This window comes from Scyliorhinus canicula, chromosome 18, assembly GCF_902713615.1.
Source record: "Scyliorhinus canicula chromosome 18, sScyCan1.1, whole genome shotgun sequence".
In the NCBI taxonomy this organism is placed as follows: domain Eukaryota; kingdom Metazoa; phylum Chordata; class Chondrichthyes; order Carcharhiniformes; family Scyliorhinidae; genus Scyliorhinus; species Scyliorhinus canicula.
The window spans coordinates 17440632-17465613 of NC_052163.1; the positions used below are offsets into that span (position 1 = coordinate 17440632).

The following is a 24982-nucleotide window of genomic DNA, read 5'->3' on the forward strand; positions in this document are numbered from 1 at the left end:
AGACAAAACGTATGAATTAGCAAGAAAAAGCAGTAACCAATCTTTTTCTCTTTACGTGTCTATAGGAACATTTACAGTCAGTTTTTAGTGTTGCCCGCTATCTTACTTTCTCATGGTATTTTCCCTTTCTTAATCAATCCCTTGGTACACCTTTTCTGAAGTTTAAACTGTTCCCAATCCTCGGGTCTATTGCTTTTTCTTGCTAATTCGTATGCTTCACCTTTGAATCAAATGTTATCTCTAATTCCCCTTGTTAGCCATGGTTTGGCTACATTTCCCTTTCTACTCTTGTGCCAAATAAGAGGTAGATATTGCATATGACAGCCAATAATCAAGAGCACAGATCCTGGTAGTAAAAGCCATGGGCCAAGTCTACATAGAACATAGAACATTACAGCGCAGTACGGGCCCTTCGGCCCTCGATGTTGCGCCGACCATCTGAAGTCTATCTGACCTACACTATTCCATTTTCATCCATATGTCTATCCAGTGACCACTTAAATGCCCTTAAAGTTGGCGAGTCTACTACTGTTGCAGGCAGGGCGTTCCACACCCCTACTACTCTCTGAGTAAAGAAACTGCCTCTGACATCTGTCCTATATCTATCACCCCTCAATTTAAAGCTATGTCCCCTCATGTTGGTCGTGTGCTCGGCTCAGGAAACTTCTGGGGTGAGATAAAGCACACGAGTGACAGAGGACGTCATTCAGAAATATCCTGAGATTTTCCAAGACCAACTGGGCACATTAAGGGGCACGACAGTTAAATTGTTCGTAGATCCTCAGGCTATTACTCGCTTTCCCAAACCCTGACAGTGCCCTTTGCCAAGAAAGCCAAAGTGGAGGAGGAGTGGGCGTGGCCGCAAAGGCTCGGAATTATTGAGCCCATTCAGTTTTCATATTGGGCAGTTCCAATTATTCCTGTTCTTATAATTGATGGTTGTGCGCATATGTGGGGATTACAAACGTATCAGCCATGATTGGATGGCTGAGCAGACTCGATGGGCCGAATGGCCTAATTCTGCTCCATAGTCTTATGGTCTTATTATTTGAATGGGTGTAAATTGAGAGCGGTGGATATTTAGCGAGACCTTGGTGCCAAGTGTATCAGTCGCTGAAAGTAAGCACGTAGGTACAGCAGGCAGTAAAGAAGGCAAAAGGTGTGTTGGCCTTCATAACAAGAGGTTTTGGGTATAGGAATAGGGATGCTTTACTGCAGTTGTATAGGGTGTTGGTGAGGCTACACCTGAAGTAGTGCGTGCAGTTTTGGTGTCCTTTTCTGAGGAAGGATTTTCTTGCTCTGGAAGAAGTGCAGTTAAGGCTGATTTCTGGGTGGGCGGGACTGTCATATGAGGAAAGACAAAGTCGGTTAGGATGACATTCATTGGAGTTTAGAAGAATGACAGGGGATCTCATAGAAACTTATCAAATTCTTACAGGATTAGACAGGATAGATTCAGAAAGAATGTTCCTAATGGTGGGAGAGTCCAGAACCAGGGGTCATAGTTTGCGGATAAGGGGTAAATCTGTTAGGACTGAGGTGAGGAGCAATTTCTTAACCCAGAGAATGGTGAATATGTGGAATTCACTGCCACAGAAAGTAGTTGAAGCCAAAGCGTTGTGTGATTTCAAGAAAGAATTAGATGTAGCTCTTGTGGCTAAAGAATTCAAAGGACGTTTGGGTGGTGTTGGGGGGGGGGGGGGAATCAGGGTATTGAATTTGATGATCAGCCATGATCATAATGAATGGCAGGGCAGGCTTGAAGGGCCAAATGGTCTACTCCTGCTTCTATTTTCTATGCATGTTTCTATGCAATGCTCCAAGCAATGGTATGGGCTCACAAGTGTACATCTGAACGTTGATTCCTGCCTGAGTAAGGGCTGGTGCCTGCTTAGAGCCCCAAATCTTCCTGAAGGACTCCTCACTGATTACTGATACAGAGACTCCTGTGTCCACCTCCATCTTGTCCATCGAACTGCACTGTAGCATAAATAATCTATGCACGTCCCTCGCTCATATTAACATGCCGTAATAGTGCTCCTCTGCCTGGTCTGAACTTTCCAAATGATGTGCAATCGACTGAAGTTTCTTTGCATTTGAAGTTCCCTGCTCAACCTTCGGCGTACTCTTAGCGCTCTGGAACCTCTTCGCTAAATGCCCCTTCTTGTTGCCCTGGTGACAAATACGGGGCGATTCACCGAGCCCTACGTCGGGCCGGAGAATCACCGCACCACGACGCCCCGACGCCGGCGCGCAATTCTACGAGGTGCAGAGAACCGGCGCCATTTGCGCCGGCGCATTTGACGGCCCGGATGGGCCAAGCGGCCGTGCGGATACGGCAGAGTCCCGCCGGTGCCGTTCACCCCTGGTCACTGCCGACGGTAATTCTGTGTGACGGGTCGGGGGGCAGCCTGTGAGGTGGGGGGGGCCCTCCGATGTCGTCCAGCCCGCGATCGGGGCCCACCAATCGGCGGGCCGCCCTATACCCCCATCCCCCTTACCCCCATCCCCCTACTTTCCTGCGCGGCCGGCCCCTGAACATCGACGCCAAGTTGAGTCGGGGCCGGCACGCATAAGAAGTCCCCTGCGCATGCGCGGGTTGGCGCGGCTCCCATTTGGCGCTGGGAAGGGGGGCTGGAGCGGCATGAACCGCTCCAGCGCCGTGTTGGCCCCCTGTGAGGGGCAGAATCAGTCCTCCCCGTGCCCATTTCACGCCGTCGCTTATAAATATTTATCCCACACACACTCAGGAGAATTGAATGCTATCTAGCCACACCTGTGATCCCATTTCCCAAGAAAAAGTGTTCCAACTTTCCTTATATTCAGTCCAATTCTTGTTCTCTTCCACAAACTCACTGATAGACCCAGTTCTGCTAACTTGTCTTCTGTTGGTAAACTTAGCAAAACTTATACCACCCTCATCATCAAAAGGATGTGGTAACTTGACCACAAAAAGCTAGTCGAAACGCGTTGTTAATAAAGCTAATCTTCTTTAATATCTAAAAATAACAAAGTTTGAAATACAGCACAGACTCAAAAATGGGAGCAATTAACTAAACATTGAAATAATAGTAACAGTGTAAAACCTAATGACAGTTAATACAAATGTACACCGGTAACAGCAACAACAACTGATGACATCAGAGCATTAGTGATTACATCACATTGGATTTAAATAAGAAGATGCATAATAATAACATGCTATAAGCTTCTCCAGAGGTGTCTGATGCTGGTGAAACATTTCGGTTCTGACCCTTTCACCAAATATTACGCAGACTGCCTGTAATTATGTGGCTTTGATTGATTGGGATAGAGTGAAAACCCAACGTGTCAGAATATTTACCAACACACATTTTCACATTTAGTTGTTCATGGGATTTACGCCCCCTGGGGGCAGTTTGGTCTTGGGCAAAACCCTTACTTTCCCTCAGACTTGTCCCTGGTGTGTGCATAGTCGCAAGCCACAACTGTGAGTTTGCATTGCAGAAGAGATTAAGACTAATGAACATCCTCAAAATGACATCCTGCCATTCGCTTATTGTTATGGGTCAGGGTTTAGAGAACCCCAAAGTGTATAATGGAGTTCACCTGACCCGCAACTTTTAATAGATTGTGGTATGGGGAGCACACGGCCCACTCTACAGGTGTGGTACAGCAGAAATGGAAAAGTATTTTTTAAAGCAAAACAATGTTTATTCTATGAACTCAAGTTAACCTTTTTGAAACATACAGTGAACATCTTAGCAATCATCAATTCAAATACAACCCCAAAGAATACAATACTAAATAATCCTTAATAACTTCCCAAACAACATCCAGAAGACAGAAGATACACCTTTTAACAGAAGCACATCAGGTTTACATTCACTACTGAAAACATTTGTAATTCTGAATTCACCAAATGATCAAGAAATAGTCTTTTCATGGCAGTGAGATCAAAAGTACACCTGCTCTGCCTGGCTTCAGCACCAACACTGGAAACAAAACTAAAACACACCCTGCAGCAAACAGCCTAAAACAAAAGTAAAAAGCTGACAGGCAGCCCAGCTCCGCCCACTCTCTGACATCACTGCAGTAGTAAACACCCATTTCTTAAAGGTTCTCTCACTGCAGATGTTTATAGGCACACCCATTTATAAACACCCAATTCTTGAAGGTACTCTCACATGACACTATGGTGTCGAAATATGTGTAAGAGGATGGGATGGGTCATTCCTCTTCAGAGCATGGGGGATGGGTAATAAACGCTGGCTTCCAACAACACCCACATCCTGTGAACAAAAAAATAAATTCTCCTGGCTCAGTGGGAAGATACCTCGCCTACGGTATGAAGCAGTGATGGGGGGATCTAGGCTAGTGAGTGGGCTGCTTGACTGACCCACCTTCATCTCAGTGGGCCGCAAGACTGAAATTGGGTATCTTCGCGAACCATGACCCAATGAGTAAGATTGAATACATTTAATACATGCCAAATATTTCATAATTAGTTATCGAAATGGCTTAACCGTTTATAGAACTGTCATCAACTTCTAAGTGGTTAAAAAGAAAATAAATATCTCTGCTTTGATTCAATGCAGAGGGAGCACACGGTTCTCACAGTAAACGTTCTGTGTAATCAGCACACACCTCACATCACATACGTGCATAGACCTTTAGTTATGGCAGTAGGAAAAGAACGACGTGGATGAAAATCAGCGGAATGCGGCAACCCAGTGCATGGGCAGTGGTCAACTAAATATCACGTTGACCACACTCGGAACCCGGATTGGTCACCACGGCCGCGGGTTGACCATCATTGGTATAAAGCCAGACGTGCTAACCTACCTTGACTATCCACTCATTGTTGCCTCTCACAATGCTGGGGATTAGGGGGGCTGGATTCTCCGCCACGCCACTTTTCAGCCTCGACCCGCCGGCAGGATTCTCCGTTACGCCGGCCGGTCAATGGGGTTTTCCATTGTGGGGCAGCCCTACGCCGTCGGGAAACCCCCGGGCGCCGGCAAAACGGAGAATCACGCCGGCGGAGAATCCCGCCCCAGATATCAGCAAAAGTGAATGACTTTGGGAGAGAAATGGAGAAACCTGCAGCAAAATGCACCGTTCACTCAGACACATACAGCCACACGCATAGACACACACAGTCGCACACATATAGGGCAAGATGCTGTCAGTGCCATCATGTGATAATTGCCTTTAATGATCCTCTTTAGTTGAAAATGAGTGACCTCTAGGGGGCAGCAGCAGTATATAAATACAATGTGGAGAGAATCCATAGTCCGATACTAAAACGGACAGAGCTTAAAGGCAACCAGAAACTGTTTGGTGTACAGCTGATGCTTAAAGTAAATGCCAGTCCCTGAATATGAAAGATGTCTTCATCATCACCTTCGCAGTGATTCTTAAAGTATGATTTAATTCTGTCGTATGTAGAAAGCAGCAACTGAAGTTGAGTGTGGGAATTATTTTAATTACAGTTGTTTAGTAATCCTCAGGGAGGAGGAATTCCTGTTCTCACAGGGGAGGAGTCCCATCTCTCTCTCCTGTCCCTCATTCCTCCAGTAGATGGTGCTGCTCTCCCTGCCCTCATGCCTTCATCCCATTCATCCTGCATACCAAGGTGGACTCCCATCCAGATGCCTGTGACCAAGCACTCTCTTTCTCTTGGTCGTTCCTGAAAGGTGGAGTTGCGCAATCCTTAAATAAGCAAAATACCGCGGACGCTGGAATCTGAGAAAAGAACAGAATAAGCTGGAGATGGCTCCTTCAGTTTGGTTTGTTGTATTTGCTTCTCCCAATGCGGCCTTCTCTACATAGGGGAGACTAAAACGCAGACTGGGCGATCACTTTGTGGAACACCTTCGCTCAGTCCGCAAGCTTGACCCCAACCTTCCTGTTGCTTGCCATTTTAACTCAGCACCTTACACTCGTGCCCAACTGTCCATCCTCGGCCTGCTGTAATGCTCCAGTGAAACCTGGCGCAGATTGGAAAAGCAGCATCTCCTCTTCCGATTGGGCACATTGCAGGCCTTTGGTAACTTTAGATTTTGACCTTCCTCCATCTTTTTTTTAAAATTCAGAGTACCCAATTATTTTTTTTTTTTCAATTAAGGGGCAATTTGGCGTGGCCAATCCACCTAACCTGCACATCTTTGGGTTGTGGGTGCGGAACCCACGCAGACACTGGGAGAATGTGCAAACGCTACACGGGCAGTGACCCAGGGTCGGAATTCGAACCCAGGTCCTCAGCGCTGCAGCCCCAGTGCTAACCACTGCGTCACCGTGCTGCCCTCGACCTTTCTCCATCTTAAACCCCCCCCCTTAAAAAAAAATTCCATAAATGTATTGCCTCAATGCAAACAGCCCCTCCACCCCCCTCACACCTGGTTATCAGTTGTTTGCTCTTAAAGTTGCTACTTTTTTTGCAGTTTCCTTTGCTCTAACATTCTCCCTCCTTTCAGTTCATGCCTCGAAACGTCATCTCTGTTTCTCTCCTGAAAGACGCTGACTGATCTGCAGCGTTTTTACTGATTCCTCTGTTACTGTTGTGCGATGCTTATTCCATTTCGGTGAAATCCTCAAGAGAATTTCCAGAATAAATGTTGCTGCTGGTGAGGTTTATGACCAAGGGCTCGATTTTAACTCTTTAAGTGAATGGAGGTTGAGTGAGTTAAAATCAGGCTCAATGTTCTAGTCTCCACAGGTCCTCTGCACAGACCCAGCAGCAATGGCCATGAATTGTTGAGTACTGATGTCAGTGGTGGCTTTGAGCCGCGTTTACAATTGACATCATCAATACCATTTTTACTGCTGGAAAAGCGTATTGATTGGGGTGCGAGCCACTAAAGTACCGTGCAGTCTCTTTCATGTGAGCCAACAGCCACTCAGTCCTTTAATGATTGTCGCAATGGCCATTCCGGGCGAGGATTTCAACTCTTGTACCAAAATAGCATCTTATACTAAATGGAGACTTAAACAGTGCTTCATCCAAAGACCCCATCTTGGCCATCTCTTCATCCCTGTAGCGTCTTAAAAAATTAATTCCTCTGATCTACTGCCTGATAGTCAATTTAATTCTAAACTTACTGACTGTTGTACTTCACAGCAATTAACACTTCTGACCTCGAAAACGAACCTGTTCACTGTAGCAGCGTAATAATATATTGTGGATTGCTGGATATAAAACCTATGTGATGTGACCATCAATTCACTCGAGACATGAGTAGAAGTAAAACGTGGCTTTAATCAACTTAGAACAGTGCCTGCCTGCAACTGAACCAGTACTGAGAACGGCCTGCAGGTCGACTGCTCTTTATACCTCCCTTCAAGGGGAGGAGCCATGGGCAGAGCCCATACATGCCCCAACGTGTTCCCCTATGGATAATGCCATACAATGGCCCATAGCAGAAGCCCACAAGGGCAACAGCATAACACAGATACAAATACAAGGGCAACCGCACAGATACAAATACACTGGTGGGTTATTGGTATGATCCATTCACCACACTATGTCCTGATAAAGCACTTGACAAATCATCTGACTTGGTCTGATTACCATTGTGACCGCATCCACTGTCAGAACCTCGGGCAACACACCACCTGTGTAATGTTCTGACATTGTTATTTTATTGCTGTGGTGGTTTATTGCTGACACGGATCAGCCGGAAAGTCTTAACTTTTTTTGAAAGTTAAGATTATTTTACTCAAAATATTTTCTCAAAATTCTTTGATTTTGATTACCTATTGTCTCCCACGTAGATTTTGGAAAATTTTCAGCAATAGTGAATACAGCACGTCTCTGTCTCTAGATGTTAATAAACAAGGAGCCCTGTTTGCACCAAGCACTTTGTTGCCACCATGTTGTACATCAGTTTCCATTCAGCAGCGTAATAATACCGGTGTATAATAATGCTCCTCTCCTCTCTGATCGGCTGGAGATGTACACCCCCCCCCCCCCCCCATGGTGCATTACCTTCTGTGAATTCATTGGCATCTCTTGCGTGCGATTCTACCTGTCGGAATAACTAGCTGGCAGTACTGTGGGATACAAGAACAGGGATACAATGTTCTTGTTGACAATCGAGTCCTCTACTACAGTGTGTGCTTTTTATTTCTAACCTGTTGGCCCATTTATCGGAGACCATTAACCCGGATCTTTGTTTTTGTAGAATTTTGAAGTGAAAGCTGATGACCTGGAGCCACTATCGGAACTGGGACGCGGTGCGTACGGGGTTGTGGAGAAGATGCGTCACACACCTAGTGGTACACTCATGGCTGTAAAGGTAAGGCCAGCTCTCTGAATTGAGGCTAGTCTCTGGTTCACTCGGGGGGGGGGGGAAGGGAGGCGGCTGCTGCAATGTTGACCAGTGCGTAACAGGTTAATCTATGTCTCAGGAACAGTACCTATAAAGGCACTTTAATTTGGCCAGGTTTCCCCTGTCCTCTCTCTCTCTCTCTCTCTCTGAGAGAGAGAGAGAGAGAGAAAGAGAGAGCGGCACCTTCCGTGCGTTGCTGTTTAAGCAGTCTGTGCCACTGGCTGTGTTCTAGACGTCTGAGATATGGACACCCAGAGTCTAGACATACGACACCAAGGACAGGATTCTGAGCCCCGTTTGACTGGGAATGGAGTCAGGCAGATGCTAAAAATAGTACGCTGGCCAGTCTGCTGGTTCCCTGGCTTTATCCCACTCTGGGCAATTTTCCCAAAGGTTGGAGCAGCATAGCTAGTCACCTGCAAGCGGCAGGTATTCAATTCAGTTAATTAATGGCCACACAATGCCTGTCGAATGAAGCTGACTGGAATTTCCGAGTTGACCTTCAGTCCCACAAGCGGCGGGGGAAAGTACAGCTGACTGGAGGCAAACTCCCGGTGGGAGAATGTGGGGGGGACTAGCGCTCCAGATAGGTCTACTGGCTTAGGTTTGTAATGATATGTATATAGGTATACCACTGAAGGGCTAATTACTACATCTGTGTAATTCAAACACCACCACCAGTTGCTAGTATAAATATCAGATCTCAGGGAATAGAACATAGAACAGTACAGCACAGAACAGGCCCTTCGGCCCTCGATGTTGTGCCGAACAATGATCACCCTACTTTAAACCCACGTAACCCGTATACCCGTAACCCAACAATCCCCCCATTAACCTTACACTACGGGCAATTTAGCATGGCCAATCCACCTAACCCACACATCTTTGGACTGAATCATAGAACATTGCACAGTACAGCGCAGTACAGGCCCTTTGGCCCACAATGTGCTGACCACTTATCCTAATCTAAGATCAACCTAACCTACACCCCTTCAATTTACTGCTATCCATGTGCCTGTCCAAGAGTCACTTAAATGCCCCGAATGACTCTGACTCCGCCACCTCTGCTGGCAGTGCATTCCATACACCCACCACTCCCTGTGTAAAGAACCGACCTCTGACATCTCTGCTCGAATCTTGGGTAGTTCAGTGTTAGCAGAGGAGAGGAATTGATCACAGCTCTAGGAATAGTTTAGGTTAGAGAAAGAAGTAGCACGAGTACATCATTAGTTAATATTAGATTATAGATGACTGTATTAATAGTTATAGCTCTGTAGAGTGAGCAAACTCTATTTAATTTAATTGTTATTCAAAAAATTTGTTTTGCTTCAATCTTAAGATTGCTGGTTTCTTTGTCATCCAGTCATCAAACCATTCTGGATCTCAAAACAAAGAATAATGACATATTACATCAAAGTGTAATATAACAAAGTTTTCTGCCAGAGTGCAGCAGCAGCCAGAGACTACTCTGTGAATGGCTCCATTCCCCACCACAATGATGGCCAGGTTGCTGTATCTATTTGTGACCTAACCTTTGAATAAGGTTGGAGAGAGAGAGGATGAGGAGCCCTCTCTGTCACTTACCTGTCAGTGCATCCTAGTGCTGCTGCCCAGCTGCAGGGCTTCATCTTGGCCCTTCAGCTTCCGAAACCCACCTGTCGCCCTTCATTTGACAGTGAGGCTGCAATTCAGACATTTAAAAAAAAAAGAGTACCCAATTATTTTTTTCCAATTATGGGCAATTTAGCGTGGCCAATCGACCTATACTGCGCATCTTTGTGTTGTGGGGGTGAGACCCACACAGACACGGGGAGAATGTGCAAACTCCACACAGACAGTGACCCAGGGCCGGAATCGAACCCGGATCCTCTGAACCGTGGGGCAGCAGTGCTAACCACTGCGCCACCGTGCCATTCCACCAATTCAGCCATGACGGGTTTCCACTAAATTGATAATAATCTGTACTTGGTGGCGTTGATAGAGGGAGCACTGCTGACCAGGAGATCTTCTTACTCTTTGAGCAGTGCCGTGGGATCTTTTACATCTGCCTGAACTGGCAGCCTTGGTTTCAGAATCACAGCTGGAAGACCACACTTCCAAAAATGCCAAGATTGTTGTTCATATCCATTGAGAAGCTTGAACAAACATGATTCTAACTTGGATCGGAGACTGCGACTGAGCCAAGCTGATGCGTTTTACTCTAAATCCTATTACGCACAAGCACCTGAAGCTCATGAAAATGATTCAAATTATTTTGGGAAGTGCGAGCAGATGGCTCACTCGCTCCTGCAAGGTTTGAGGACTCCTGCACCCCTGGATGCAATGTCCAGGTGGGTCATTTTAAATTACACGATTGTTGAATCTTCCTTTCTGGAGTCCAAGTCCGGTGGCGGGCAGGAAGGTTGGTGGGACAGCTGAACGGGTACAATTGTCTGTATCTGCTTGTTAATTGTGCATCCTTGCGGAGAATGACGGACCTGGTAGGGAGTCAGGCAGGAGGTCACCAACCATTCCATTACATCTTGGGCCTAAGGTTCTGACGCCTATTGAAACAGCACCCGGACAGCATTCAGTCAGTGCAAACGAGGAGTTCCACAGAGTCCTTGCAGCTTCAGCTTGCACTAGAGAAGCTGGAAGACGTGAGCGACCACATTCTGGGACATACGAAGCTCCTCCGGCATTACACTTTGCTCATCTCTAGATAAGAACACAGCCAGTAATATATCCATGGTTGAACCAATTTTCACTACTGCAGTGATCCATGTTCGCCAGTATCTTGACCATTTTGAGGCCCGCTGCCTCTTTCTGCTCTGTGCTCCATATGGTCCTTTGTCAATCTGCGACGGAACCTCTTTTTCCTCATTTGGATGAGAGCCGTTACTGAGGCAGGGCTACCATAGCCTACATTGTCGAAGCCTTGGTGGACCTCTGAACAAGTGGAAGTGATACATTTAGTGAGCATATTCTTTACAGTTTTCCCTCTATCTCAAAGCCAGCAGGCCACTGCTAAACCCTTTGCTTGGTCTCCATCTAGACCAGGGGTGGGCAAACTTTTCCGTGCAAGGGCCACATTCAGAAATTCACAATTTTAAAGGGCCGCATAGCATATTAAGTAAAATAATTAATATTTTAAATAGCCAAAATAAAAGGTCTTTAAAGAAAAAAAAGCACATTTATTTGAAAAACAAAGTAACTCAGTAAGTAACAGAACAATGTCAATGAGAATGATGCATCTGACTGCAGTCATTTACCAGTTTGTTGAAATCCGGTGTCAAGTTGCTTGTGCTGATCCTTAACACTGACAGAAGCACAGCCCGGCCGAGTCAACGATAAAAACGCGCGTAGTGGGGTGGATGAGGGGCTGCCTTATTGGTCTGTTTAGTTGGGTGTGCGACCAATAGGAGTCCAGGTTACAAACAATAATAAGGCTTATTGTTTGTAACCTGGACTCCTATTGGTCGCACACCCAACTAAACCGACCAATGAGACAGCCCCACTCATCCACCCTACTACGCGCGTTTTTATGCGGCCCGCCAATGAGGTGCCCGGAATCATAACCGGCATTTTTGAAAAGCCGCGCTTATTGAATAAGCGCATTTACTTCAGCGGCTTTTCCCCGGCGGCTTTTCAAAAATGCCGGTTATGATTCTGGGCACCTCATTGGCGGGCCACATAAAAACCTTTGTCGGGCCCCATGCGGCCCGCGGGCCGTAGTTTGCCCACCCCTGATCTAGACATAGCATCCCCACCCAACACCGTTCAGCTGAAGGACAACCTGTAGGACTAGAGATGAATGTTCCTCCCGTTCATAGATAGCTACATATGGAGACACTGCTCTTTGACCAGGGTGATGCGAGCCATGTGCACATGTCTTCACCTTGAGGATACCCTCCGTCGTGTTGTGTGGCATTACTCACCCCACTAAATGGGATAGACTTCGAACAGATCTAGCATCCCAAGACTTGGCATCCTTGAGATGCTGTGGGCCATCAGCAGTAGCAGAACTGTATTCAACTACAATCTGTCACCTCATGGCCCCCACTCCACCATCACCACTAAACCAGAGGATCAACCCTGGTTTAATGAAGAGTGCCACTGGCAACATTGGGCATACCTAAAAATGAGGTGGCTGGAAACTGCGTGATCAAGGTCAGTTTGGGAAAATGCGTATCACCTTCCAGACTCAGACTAGAACCTGCAACCTTCCCCCTATCACCCACCAACTTCCCCTGTCACACTTGACCCACCCACTATCACTATTCCTCTCCCCTCTGTCACCCTTGTAACTCCTCATTGCCCTGGACCCTATCGTGATCCACCTCCACATGCCCCCCCCCCCCCCCCCCCCCCCAAAGAGCCGACATCCTTTACTGTCCTCATGCCCACACTGATGCCAGCCCCTCTAGTTATCTGCGCCATCTGTCTTGTCCGCCTCCGTGCCCCCCCCCCCCCTGCCGTGAGACCTTCATGTCCCAATCTCTCACCCTATTGCATCCCATTCCCTCTTCTGATCGCGACTATTCTCCAACCTACCGCCAGCAATAAATTCACCGTTCCTTCCCTGGATACTTCCACCAATCCCCCCCCCCCCCCCCCAACCCAACACTCTCCGCACCCATCCTTCCCCATTTAGCCTGCCTCCTGTGTCCGTCTCGACGCAGCTTTTTCTATTGGAACTCTAAATAAGTGAAAATATGCAATGTCCCCAAGAAGGCGAAACCAGCAGCAGTAACCTCAAATTTGTGGAACAGGTGAAACTCGCCAGGTGGAATCCAATCCGAGGGGAGACGGTGGCATAGTGGTATTGTCACTGGACTAGTAAACCAGAGACCCAGAGTAATGCTCTGGGGACCCAGGTTCAAATCCCGCCACTGCAGATGGTGAAATTTGAATTCAATTTAAAAAAAAGTCTGGGACCAAAAGTCTAATGATGACCATGAAACATTGCCGATTGTTGTAAAAACCCATTTGGTTCACTAATGAGCTGGTTTAGCGCAGTGGGCTAAGACAGCTGGCTTGTAATGTAAAACAAGTCCCAGGTCTGGCCTACATGTGACTCTAGACCTACAGCAATGTGGGTGACTCTTAACTGCTCCCTCAAGGGCAATTAGGGATGGGCAATAAATGCTGGCACAGCCTGCGATGCCCACGTCCCATGAACGAACAAAAAAAAACTTATACGTAGTTGTAAAACTGAATATTCTAAATTCCCGCTGGCTGGGAACATAATTTGAAGGGCAAAACTTAATTCTGGCGAGGTGGCCCTTGAATGAGCATACATGAGATGCTAATGTATGGGAACGGGGTTCCCGACATTGCCTTGAAAGTCAGGAGAATAAAAATCCAACAATTTTCCTGCTGTCGGGAAACAGATTTTTTGACTCCAGCCAAATGTAGTGCACCCGCCCACCCACTGCTGGCTTGGGTGGAAGGTTCCGGCCCACCAGTTGGCGAGATAAATAGTTTCTCAGCAACTGCAACATCTCTCAAGCATTCTGTCAGGAACATTAATGCAATAAATAATCTGTTTTGCACTTCCTGGGAAGATACAAAAATAATGGGGAGGAAAAGACCATATGATATCGGAGCAGAAACAGGCCATTCAGCCCATCGAGCTCCACCACTCAATGAGATTATGACTGATCTGATATGATAATGCTCAACTTCACTTTCCCACCGTATCCCCATAACCCTTGATTCCCTTACTGATTAAAAATCTGTTTATCTCAGCCTTGAACATATTTAACGATTCAGCCACTGCAGCTCTCTGCGGTAAAGAATTCCACAGATTCACTATCCACTGAGTAAAGAAATTCCTCCTCATCTCGGTCTTAAATGGGTGACCCCTTACTCTGAGATTATACTCTCTGGTTCTAGACTGTCCCACAAGGGGAAACAACTGGCGGGATTCTCCGACCCCCCGCGATCGGGGCCCACTGATCCGCGGGGGGGCCTGTGCCGTGGGGGCACTCTTTTCCTACACTACGGCCGTGTCAGCCTCCACGATGGCCGACGCGTAGGTGAACCCCCCCCCCTTGCGCATGCGTGGGGATGACGTCAGCAGCCGCTGATGCTCCCGCGCATGCGCGGACTCGCGCCGGCCGGCCGAGTCCCTTCGGCCCCGGCTGGCGTGGCGCCAAAGGCCTTCCACGCCAGCTGACGGGGCACAAACCACTCCGGCGCCGGCCTAGCCCCTGAAGGTGCGGAGGATTCCGCACCTTTAGGGTGGGCTGACGCCGGAGTGGTTCACGCCACTCCGTCCTGCCGGGAGCCCCACCCCGCTGAGTACGGGAGAATCCCACCCAACCTCTCAGCTCCTACCCTGTCAAACCCACTGTAAATCCTATATGTCTCAATAAGGTCGCCTCTCATTCTTCTAAACTCCAATGAGTACAGGCCCAACCTATTCAAACTTTCCTTATAAGAAAGTCCCTCCATACCCGGGATCAACGTCGTGGACTTTCTCTGGAAGGCCTCCAGTGCCAGTATATCTTTGCTGGGATCAAAACTGTTCATAGAATTCCAGGTATGGCCTAACTAGTGCCTTGTATCGTTTTAACAAGACTTCTCCATTTTTATACTCCATTCCCTTTGAAATAATGGCCACATTCCATTTATTTTCCCGATTACTAAATATTGCATGCTCGATTTTTGTGATTTATGCACGAGGATCCTCAAATCCCTCTGTGCTGCAGCTTTCTACAGTCTTTCTCCATTTAGGTAATATTCAGCTCCTTTATTCTTCCTACCAAAGTGCATAATTTCACATTTTCTGACACTATATGCCATCTGCCAAGTTTTTGCCCACTCACTTAACCTGTTCATATCCCTCCGTAGACTCTTTGGGCGGGAATCTCCGACCCCCTGTTGGGTCGGAGAATCGCCGGGGGGTGGTGTGAATCCCGCTCCGACGCCGGCTGCCAAATTCTCCGGCGCCGGTTTTTTGCCGGGGCTGGGGATCAAGTCGCGCGGGTCGGGGGCCGTTGGCAGTGCCCCCCCCCCCACCCCCTCCGGCGATTCTCTGGGCCCCGATGGGCCGAGTGGCTGCCCGTTTTTGGCCGGTCCCACTGGCGTGAAATACACAAGGTCCATACCGGCGGGACCTGGTTCTGAGGGCGGCCTGCGGAGTCCTCGGGGTGTGTGTGTGTGGGGGGGGGGGGGCGGGATCCGGCCCTGGGGTGGGCCACGGTGGTCTGGCCCGCGATCGGGGCCCACCGATCTGCGGGCAGGCCTGTGCCGTGGGGGCACTCTTTCCCTCTGCGCCGGCCTCTGTAAAACTCTGCCATGGCCAGCGCGGAGAGGAAACCCCCTGCGCAGGGATCACGCCAGTGGTTCGGCGCATGCGCCAGAACAACACGCTGGCGCTCCCACGCATGCGCCACCTTACGCCGGCTGGCGGAGGCCCTTCGGCGCCGGTTGGCGCGGCGCTAACTACTCCAGCGCCGGACTAGCCCCCGGAAGTGTGGAGGATTCTGCAATTCTGTGCGGCCCGGACTTCCGCTTGTGACCCAGGAGTGATTGGTCACATAACGGGCTGTTCATGTTCAAAGTCACAGAAAAGGACTCTTTTTACCCAGATCCGGGTGGAATTTTGATGAAAAGGCGTAGGTGAATGTTCGAGGAGTAGTTTACCCCTGGAATGAAATGTCTTCTGATCGCCAGACCCGGCAGAAAACAGTGAGAGGTTTGGCTGGAAAGTTGAAACAGTCTTGTGCTTCACAGACAGTCTCTTCCAGCATGCAGGCGGGGGAGGGGCAAGCTGTAAGGCCCCACATACGGGAACTGATGACTTTTATCAAGGAGGAATTCCATAAATAGAGGAAAGAAATGCATGAGGATCATGCAAAGGCCATTGCAGGAGCTGTGGCACCCCTGAACAGTACTTTGGAGTGGCTGGAGAGGTGTTTGGAGGTGCAGTGGTCACAGATTCGGGAGACTGAAGAAGTGATCTCGGACCACAGCGATCGTGTGGTGGCTCTGGAGGCGGAGGTGGGGCTCTGAGGAGACCTCTGTAAAACATGGAGGGCAAGGGTGGAGGAGCAGGAGAATGCCTCGAGAAGACAGAACCTGCGAATAGTGGGGCTGCCTGAAGGAGTGGAACGTGTGAGTGCCACGAGGTATGTCTCGAGGATGCTGGCGGGACTGACCGAACGCATAGGTCTCTGAGGCAAAAGCCTAGAGCTGGGGAGCCGCCGTGGGCGATGATCGTGAGACTCCATAAATTTGTGGAGAAAGAGAAAATTCTACGGGTGTCCAGGGAGAAGCGTAGTTGCGACTGGGAGGGGAATAACATCTGGAATTATCAGGACATCAGTGGTTCACGCCACTCTTTGGCGCCGGTACGGCCCACCCGCCGGTTGTGGGAGAATCCTAGCCTTTGATTCACCCTCACCACTTGCCTTGTCACTTACTTTAGTGCCATCCGCAAACTTGGGAATCATAGATTCATTTCCCTCATTAATAGACTATAATTGTTAACAATCGTGACCCCAGCACTGATCCCTGTGGAACTTCACTAGTTACAGGTTGTTATCCTGAAAATGCCCCTCTTTTCCTCTGTCTTGGTCACTCCTCTATCCATGCTAATATACTACCCCAACAACATGGGCTCCTATCTTATTATGTAGCCTTTTGTGCGGTACCTTTTTGACACTTCTGGAAATCCAAGTATATTATATCTACTGGTTCTCCTTTATCTATCCTGCTCATTACCACTTCAAAGAATTATAATGCATTTGTCAGGCATGATTTCCCCTGCGTCAAGCCGTGCTAACTTTACTTTTATTCCTAAATGCTCTGCTATTGCATCCTTTATAATACTCTAGCATTTTTCCAATGACAGATGTCAAGTTAACTGGCCTATAGTTACCTTATTTTGTTTCTTTTGCTCTTTGAGTAACGGTGTTATGTTGGCAGTTTTCCAATTCTTTGGGACTTTTTCAGAATTTAAGGATTCTTGGAAGATTACTACCAGTGTTTCCGCTATCTCCCTATCTACTTCCTTTAATATCCTAGGATGCAATCTATCAGGTCCATGGGATTTATTGGCCCTTAGCCCCAGTAGTTTCCCTAGTACTTTTTTTCTAGTGATAGTTAATGTATTTTATTCCTCCCCTGCTTTTGCCCTTGATTCTAATTTTTGGAAAATTATTAGTGTGTTCTTTAGTGTAGACTGATGCAGAGAATTTATTTAACTCCTCTGCCATTTCTCCTCGTTGGGATATATCTTTGTTATGAGTCATGAAACTATTTTCATAAACATCTGCCATTGCTGATCAACCGTCATTTCTGCTAAAATCCTCTTCCCAATCCTCTCCAGCCAAATCTACTTTCATTCCTTTATAATTACCCTTACTTATGTGTAGCACAGTTGTTTCTGACCAATGTTTCTCACACTCAAACTGAATGCTAAATTCTACCATGTTATGATCACTGTTTCCTAAGGGATCTTTTACCATGAGATTGTTTATCAAATCTCCCTCATTACATCTACCATGTTATGATCACTGTTTCCTAAGGGATCTTTTACCATGAGATTGTTTATCAAATCTCCCTCATTACATACTACCAGGTCCAAAATAGCCTATTCTCTGTTTGGATCCACAACATCTTGTTCTCAGAAATTGTCCCGAATCCACTCTCATGAATTCTTCCTCATGGCTACCGCCGCCAATTTGATTTTCCCAATCCACATGAAAATTAAAGTCACCCATGCTTAATGTACTCCCATTTTACATGTCCTTAATTTCTCTCCTGATGTATTCTACATCATACAGTATAGCTACAGTTAGGGTATAGACTACAGACTACTCCCAAATGTGTCTTCCTCCCCCTGTTCTTTCTTACACCACCAATATGGATTGTGCCAATATGGATTGTATATCTTCTGTTCCAAGTTCATTTCTTGCTATTGTATTTATTCTACCTTGTTCTAACAAAGTTACCCCACCACTCTCTCCCTTCTACCTGGTCCTTACGAAAAGCCACATACCCCAAAATATTTAGTTTCCAGCTTTGATCTCCTTGTAACCATGGGGTGGATTCTCCATTGCTTGATGCCATGGACAATGTATGATACAATACTCCCTTATTTTATCTTAACTAATATGCACATCTTTTAAGATTAACAGGGATTATGAAGTACATCTTAAACTACGATAATCTCATTAACACAAATCCCTTCAAGCACACAGATGAAATACTTTCCACTCTGAGCCCAAGTGAATGTCTGTGGATTTCTCCTCAAAATTCTCCCACCTGATTGCCCCATGAGAATTTCCAATTTCACTCCCAGAAAACAGGCTTCAAAATATTCTTTCGCAACACCGCTTTCCATCAGCAGATGGTATTCCAAAATCCAGTCAAGATTTTCCAAATTACTCGTTTAACCCAAAACTTCTGCTCCACATTTAACAACAAAACCAGTATTCAGGATTTTCAACTCCCCCTTCCAGATTTTTCTCTTGACTGTTGTCAAGACTGTTGCTTCACTATTGCTTTAACTATTGATTCCCAGACTCTATGAAAATGGCATTAAACTTTTGTTTTACCTCTGAAGTTTGCTTACCCACTTTAAATCTGGTTACTGCAATCTTCACACATAACACTTTGCCTGCTTTCTTCTTGAATTTTCCTGAATGATACCTTGGTCTCTATTCTATTAATTTCAGTCTCCTTAAGATGTTCTTTCTATCCCAACTCCCACGTTATCTGGGCTGTATCTCGCTACTTTGGGAAGTCTATCTCTTTGGAGCTCCCTTGTTCTGTTCTCCTCTGACAGAGTTGAGAGATATTCACACCCCAGTCCTATCTTGAACTGCAAACAAATTCAGTTAAAAACTAACTTCAAAAGCTTTTCTACCGTAAAAGGTATTGAGGTGTTGAGCAACCACTGCTACTTCTGCCAGCCTCAATTCACTCCTCACGCTGCAACCCTCTCTAAGGACAATAGAAGCACAGTGGAACTGAACCAATCCGCACGCATACAAATAACTTTATCCAGCATGAACCTAACTATAGGTTTTGCCCTTCCTTACACAAACATATTAAATTAAACCCACTTAAAACTATACCTTATTTCTAATGTTTACCAATACAAATATAAATCCCTTAAATGACCTTTGTTTTCCTAAAACATGATCATACCCATTACTTTCAATTTGTAGCATTAATTCGTTTATTTTGTGCTGAATACTACATGCATTTAAGTAAAGAACTATTATTTTTGCCTCTTTACCTTTTTTTTCTCCTATTTGATGTTTTTAAAAAATGTTTGTCCACCCTGTCCCTTTGTGTTACACTCTGGATATAATTACCTAAATAGCTGCCTTGCTGTGCCTCCATATCACTTTCCCGACAACTTGTCATTGCCTCATTTGCCTCGTTTGTTATTGAAACAGGAAAGTTTAATTGCAGCAGAATACAGTTTAAGATGTTGGCTTGGCCAACCTGGATACAATAGATTATATCGTGCCTTCACCATGAACGGAGATCTTGGCTTGTTCGACTGAGACAGACTCTTCGGTTATGAGGAGAAATTCAGATTCACTTATGTACTTTGTCAATGAAACGGTGTTTACTTTGTGCACGCCTCATTGTCTCCATTTGATTCGGTGAATGATCCTTTGCGCACGTTGGCAACAGTTGGAATACACATACATATTGTGTAGGATGTACAGCATTTGCTGTGATGTTAGGTGTTAATCTGAATGTAATACTGTTCTCTCCAGTATGGAAGTTAATTCTCTTTCTCGTCGTTGTTTATTAACTTGCACTTCATTCCTGACACATTTTATTACCCTTTTCTGTATCTCTGTATCCTTTTGGTAAAATGTTAGTGCTTTTAGCTGTGATCACAAGACTAATTTTTCACATTCTGTTACCCAAACTCGTCTTAAAAGAGGCAGCTCATTAAAGTTATTTATAGCTGGCAAAGGTAATTCAAAAAAATGATTAGTTTGCCACAAGTGAAAAGCTGAACGCTACGTTTCTAATTTAAGATAGCTGGTCTGTGCGGAAATTAAGCGACATGGTGATTTTCCTGATGTTCCTTGACGTCAGGGCAAGCTTTAACCCTACAACACACCGTGTGTGATAGCCGGTTTGACTGTACTTTTTATTGCTTTGATCTCATGTTTAATCTGCAATCGTCTTAAGTTTGTTCCTTTCACAAAATGGGTTCAGCCTTTTGGTCACCTTCTTCCAGAATGTTAGTCCAGCTGTCTGCTCATCCCATCATCGAGTTGGTATATGAGGAAGAAGAACGAGGATGTTATAATGTTTTTGCCTGATGTGTCAACACTTGACGCATTCGGTCCATCAATGCTTGAACCTTTAAAATTCTCACCCCCCCCTCCCTACCTTTTGACATCCTTCAGTTGTACAACCCTCCGATAGCACTGCATTCCTCTAATTCCGGCTTCTTGCACATCCCTGGTTTTCTCTGCTTCATCGTTGGCTGCCATCTGCCGTGCCTTTCAACTCTCAAAATCCCTCCTGAACGCCTCTATCTCTTAATCCTCCTTTAAATTGCTCCTTAAAATACTACCTCTTTGACCAAACTTTTAATCATCTGCCCTAACACCTTCTTTTGTGTTTTTTTAAATTGTGGTTGTATTATTTTGTTGCTTACGAGCACAATGCAGCTGTCCACCACATCGCCAATTGGCTAATTCTGTGAGATATGTTAGTCTCATTTTGTATTGGGAGGAAATCCATTCCTTTACCAAATTTGTCATCATTTAAAAAAAAAATGGAAACCAGCAACAATTTTTCTAAAGGGATGGATCCAATAAAAATTCAACAATGTGAGTTTTTGTTTAAAAATCTTCAGCAAATGTTAACAGATTCTCTGCTCCCCAAGCGGCGTGGGAGAATCGCGGGAGGGCTCCCCGACAAAATTCACGCCCACCTCGCGCCCCCCGCGATCCCCCCGCCCCCGGCTCGGAAGAATCGCCGCTTGCCGTTTTTCACAGCGAACGGCGATTCTCCCACCTGGATGGGCCGAGCGGCCTGCCGTTCGCGGCCATTTCATGACGGCGGCAAACACACCTGGTCGCTGCCGTCGTGAAACGGGAGTGAGAAGCCGGTTTGGGGCTTGTAGGTGGCCTAGAAAGGAAAGAGCATCAGGACTGTGCTCGGGAGGGGACAGGCCCACGATCGGTGTCCACCGATCGTCGGGCCGGCGTCCAAATCAGACGCACTATTTCCCCTCCACCGCCCCGCAAGATCAAGCCGCCACGTCTTGCGGGGCGGCTGAGGGGAAAGACGGCCACCGCACATGCGCGGGTTCATGCCGTCAGCGTCATGACGTAAGCCGTGCATGCGTGGGTTGGAACCGGCCAACCTGCGCATGCGTGGCTGGCGTCATTAGGCGCGCCGGCCGTGTCATTCTCGGCGCAACGCCCCCGCGGCCGAGATTTACAGAGCGCCGCTCCTAGCCCCGCCGGGAGGGGAGAATAGGGGGCGAGGAGCGCCCTCCGAGGCCGTCGTGAAACTCGGCCAAGTTCACGACGGCCCTCCCGATTTTTCCCGGGAGCGGAGAATTCCGCCCATTGTTTCTTGCACGCTGTACAAACAATGCATACCGTACATAGGGAAGGAAGGAGAGACTGCAGAATATAATGTTTCAGTTATGGCAAGGTGCAGAGAAAAGATCAACTTAATACGAGGTAGGTCCATTCAAAAGTCTGATGGCAGCAGGAAAGAAGCTGTTCCTGAGTCGGTTGGTGCGTGACCTCAAACTTTTGTATCTTTTTCCTGATGGAAGAAGGTGGAAGAGAGTATGTCCAGGGTGCGTGGGGTCCTTAATTCTGCCGGCTGCCATTCCGAGACAGCGGGAATTGTAGACAGAGTCAATGGATGGGAGGCTGGTTTGTCTGACGGATTGGGCCACATTCACGACCTTTTGTAGTGTTCTTTCTTTGCGATGGTATTTATACATCTCTGGAAATTGGTATCTACACATCTCTAGGAATTCATCAGTCATAGCTACATAATGGCCATGTCATTACTACTAAACCGAATGAAAGAATGGACTTGGCACATGTGCATGGTTTTACAACTAAAGGGCTGAATGTTTAGGCCCAGTGGTGGTGTGTCTGAAGTAGGCGTTTGAATAAATTTGTGCGTTGGCCAGAGTGCCTGTTTGCTGACTCCATCTTGCCCTCAGGCCTTTTATCTGGAGGTGAGACTGGGTGCTGGGGGAGTACCTGCTTGGAAGGAACAGGCAGCCAATTCAGCTTCAGTATTGAAGGTTCCCAGAGGATAGCGAACCTGACCTCTGACCAATTCCTAGAAAATAACACCTGGGTGACTGCTCCCTATACCACTTGGGCTTCTGACCCCCCACTTGACCCTGATGACAGGGCCCTGAAGCCCACCTGGAAAATCCTGCGCTACCGTTATGCCATGATGATAGCTTTAGCTTTGTGGATCTTCTGGGTCTGAATTTAAATTCCGAAACAAAAGCGAATTCTTGTCCTTGTGTGTTCTTACCCTTCTTTACTAATAACACCTGTGTGTTTTAGCCTGGTCTTTGAGATTGCTATATTTCGAAAGCTTGTTATTAATTATACAAAGAATTAGGAGAATGTAAAACGGAGTGTCTGTAAAGTCTTAAATTCGAAGATTTGATTGAAGTGAAAGAGACAAACGGCTGACGCTGCAGGCAAAATATGCACATTTTCTGTCATGTCTGCGGCTAATTTTATGCAGATCAAATGACTTCACTCCTGATCTGTGTGAGAATAGAAGGAAAAAGAATCTCTTGTCGACTGCTTCTAATGACTCCCTGATGGTCTCCAAATGCTCTTTTCTCGTCTTCCTCCCCTCGACTATTGGAGAAATGATCAGGGACAGGTTGAGCTGGTCAGCAGAGATTCTTCCTTCAATTCTATCCCCTGGATCTAATCTTAGTATTTTTACTGCTTATATTTATTACGCATTCTTTTGTAAAATTGTATTGGTCACTGTCATGGTCATGTGGCCGCATTACTGATCTTGAGAATTAACACGCACATTTAAACCTGGTTTATAAAAGGCAAAGCTAATTGAATACTGAGAACCTTTTTATGAAGACACGGGCCAGCTTAAAGAATGGATATTTGATATTATGCGGCAATAATGTCATTTGTGCCATGTTAAAACTGATGTTTTTCCTGACCTGCGTCTGATGAACTGTTTAGTTCAACTTATCATGTGTGGGTCTGAATCCGTAAACATGTAGTATTGTGATGTGCTTTCGTTCTTTTTATACTAATCTTCGATTTTAACTCCTCCATACAACCTCTTTACGCACACTCTGCTGGGGTAAAGGAAGAAGACTTGCTATTTGACATCTTAATGCATCTCAGAAATGTCTTAAAAATGCTTCACACGCATTACTTCTGAAACACTTCTTTACAGTGACTGTTGTATTTGCTGATGTAATGTTGGTGAATGAAGAGTATTCTGTGTAATTGGGGTAAGTGAAGGGAAAGGATTGGCAGAAAAAGGAAGATCCCCCCCCCCCCCCCCCCCCCCCCCCCCCCCCCCCCCCCCCGCGCCAGATATCAACAAACAAGAAGGTTTGGAATAGAGAGTTCAGATTTCTTTTCTGGAAATTTAGTTGATTCATGGATTTCAGACAGCTGTTCAGTTTCTATGAGCACAGTAAGAAGTCTTACAACACCAGGTTAAAGTCCAACAGGTTTGTTTCAAACACGAGCTTTCGGAGCACGGCTCCTTCTTCAGGTCCTTCACCTGAAGAAGGAGCCGTGCTCCGAAAGCTCGTGTTTGAAACAAACCTGTTGGACTTTAACCTGGTGTTGTAAGACTTCTTACTGTGCTCACCCCAGTCCAACGCCGGCATCTCCACATCACAGTTTCTATGAGTCATTGTAACAAGAGTGCAGTTGCTTGCTGGTGTAATAGTGACCTATGCTGTGGAGGCTGGCTTTTCAGTAGGTTAGAGTCACAGCCTGTGCCCAGCCATCAGGGGCTGATTTACCACAGTGGGCTAAACAGCTGGCTTGTAATGCAGAACAAGGCCAGCAGCGCGGGTTCAATTCCTGTACCGGCCTCCCCGAACAGGCGGCGGAATGTGGAGACTAGAGGCTTTTCGCAGTAACTTCACTGAGGCCTGCTTGTGACAATAAGTGATTATTATTATTATTTAAAAAAAATAAAATGCTGTTCTGATGCAGACTGTGGTAAAATAATCTCATCCCCTTGTGTCAGTCTCCTTATCTGCCTTTTTAATGAACGGTGCCTTACGCTGGTGAGCTGTTAAGAAAATACAGATGTTCTGATAATGGAAAAACTTACGAGTGGGATAATCAAGACCATTCCAAGGTTTAGATCATTGAATTATGGAGAGAAAACAAAGGATAAAGGGTAAACATTTTTAAAAAGGGGTTATGATTTAGGATTTTGGAATAATGCTGACACTGGATTGGGGGGCTAATTTGTGCAATATTAGGGGAGTAGGACAATGTGGTCTGATTGCCAAGAAAAAGGGGAATAACATCACTTTTGAGTTATTTTGAAGTACTGTTAATATGCTGAGGGAGTTGGTTTGTTCCTAATTTGGCACAGTAAGGCAGTATAGCTTTGGATTATAGGGAAAAGAATATTAAAATGACCAAGTTTTATCTTGTAGTTTACCCTGAAGAGCCTTTCCTCAGCCCTGT

General features: G+C 46.3%; 1 protein-coding gene across 1 annotated transcript in view; it reads left to right on the forward strand.

Moving 5' to 3' along the window:
- Positions 1 to 24982, forward strand: part of map2k6 (mitogen-activated protein kinase kinase 6) — a 125270-nt gene that overhangs the window by 57127 nt on the left and 43161 nt on the right. Inside the window, exon 4 of the mRNA XM_038777424.1 lies at positions 8166 to 8279. Within this exon, the coding sequence (XP_038633352.1) occupies positions 8166 to 8279 (114 nt within the window). The remainder of the gene's footprint in view (positions 1 to 8165; positions 8280 to 24982) is intronic.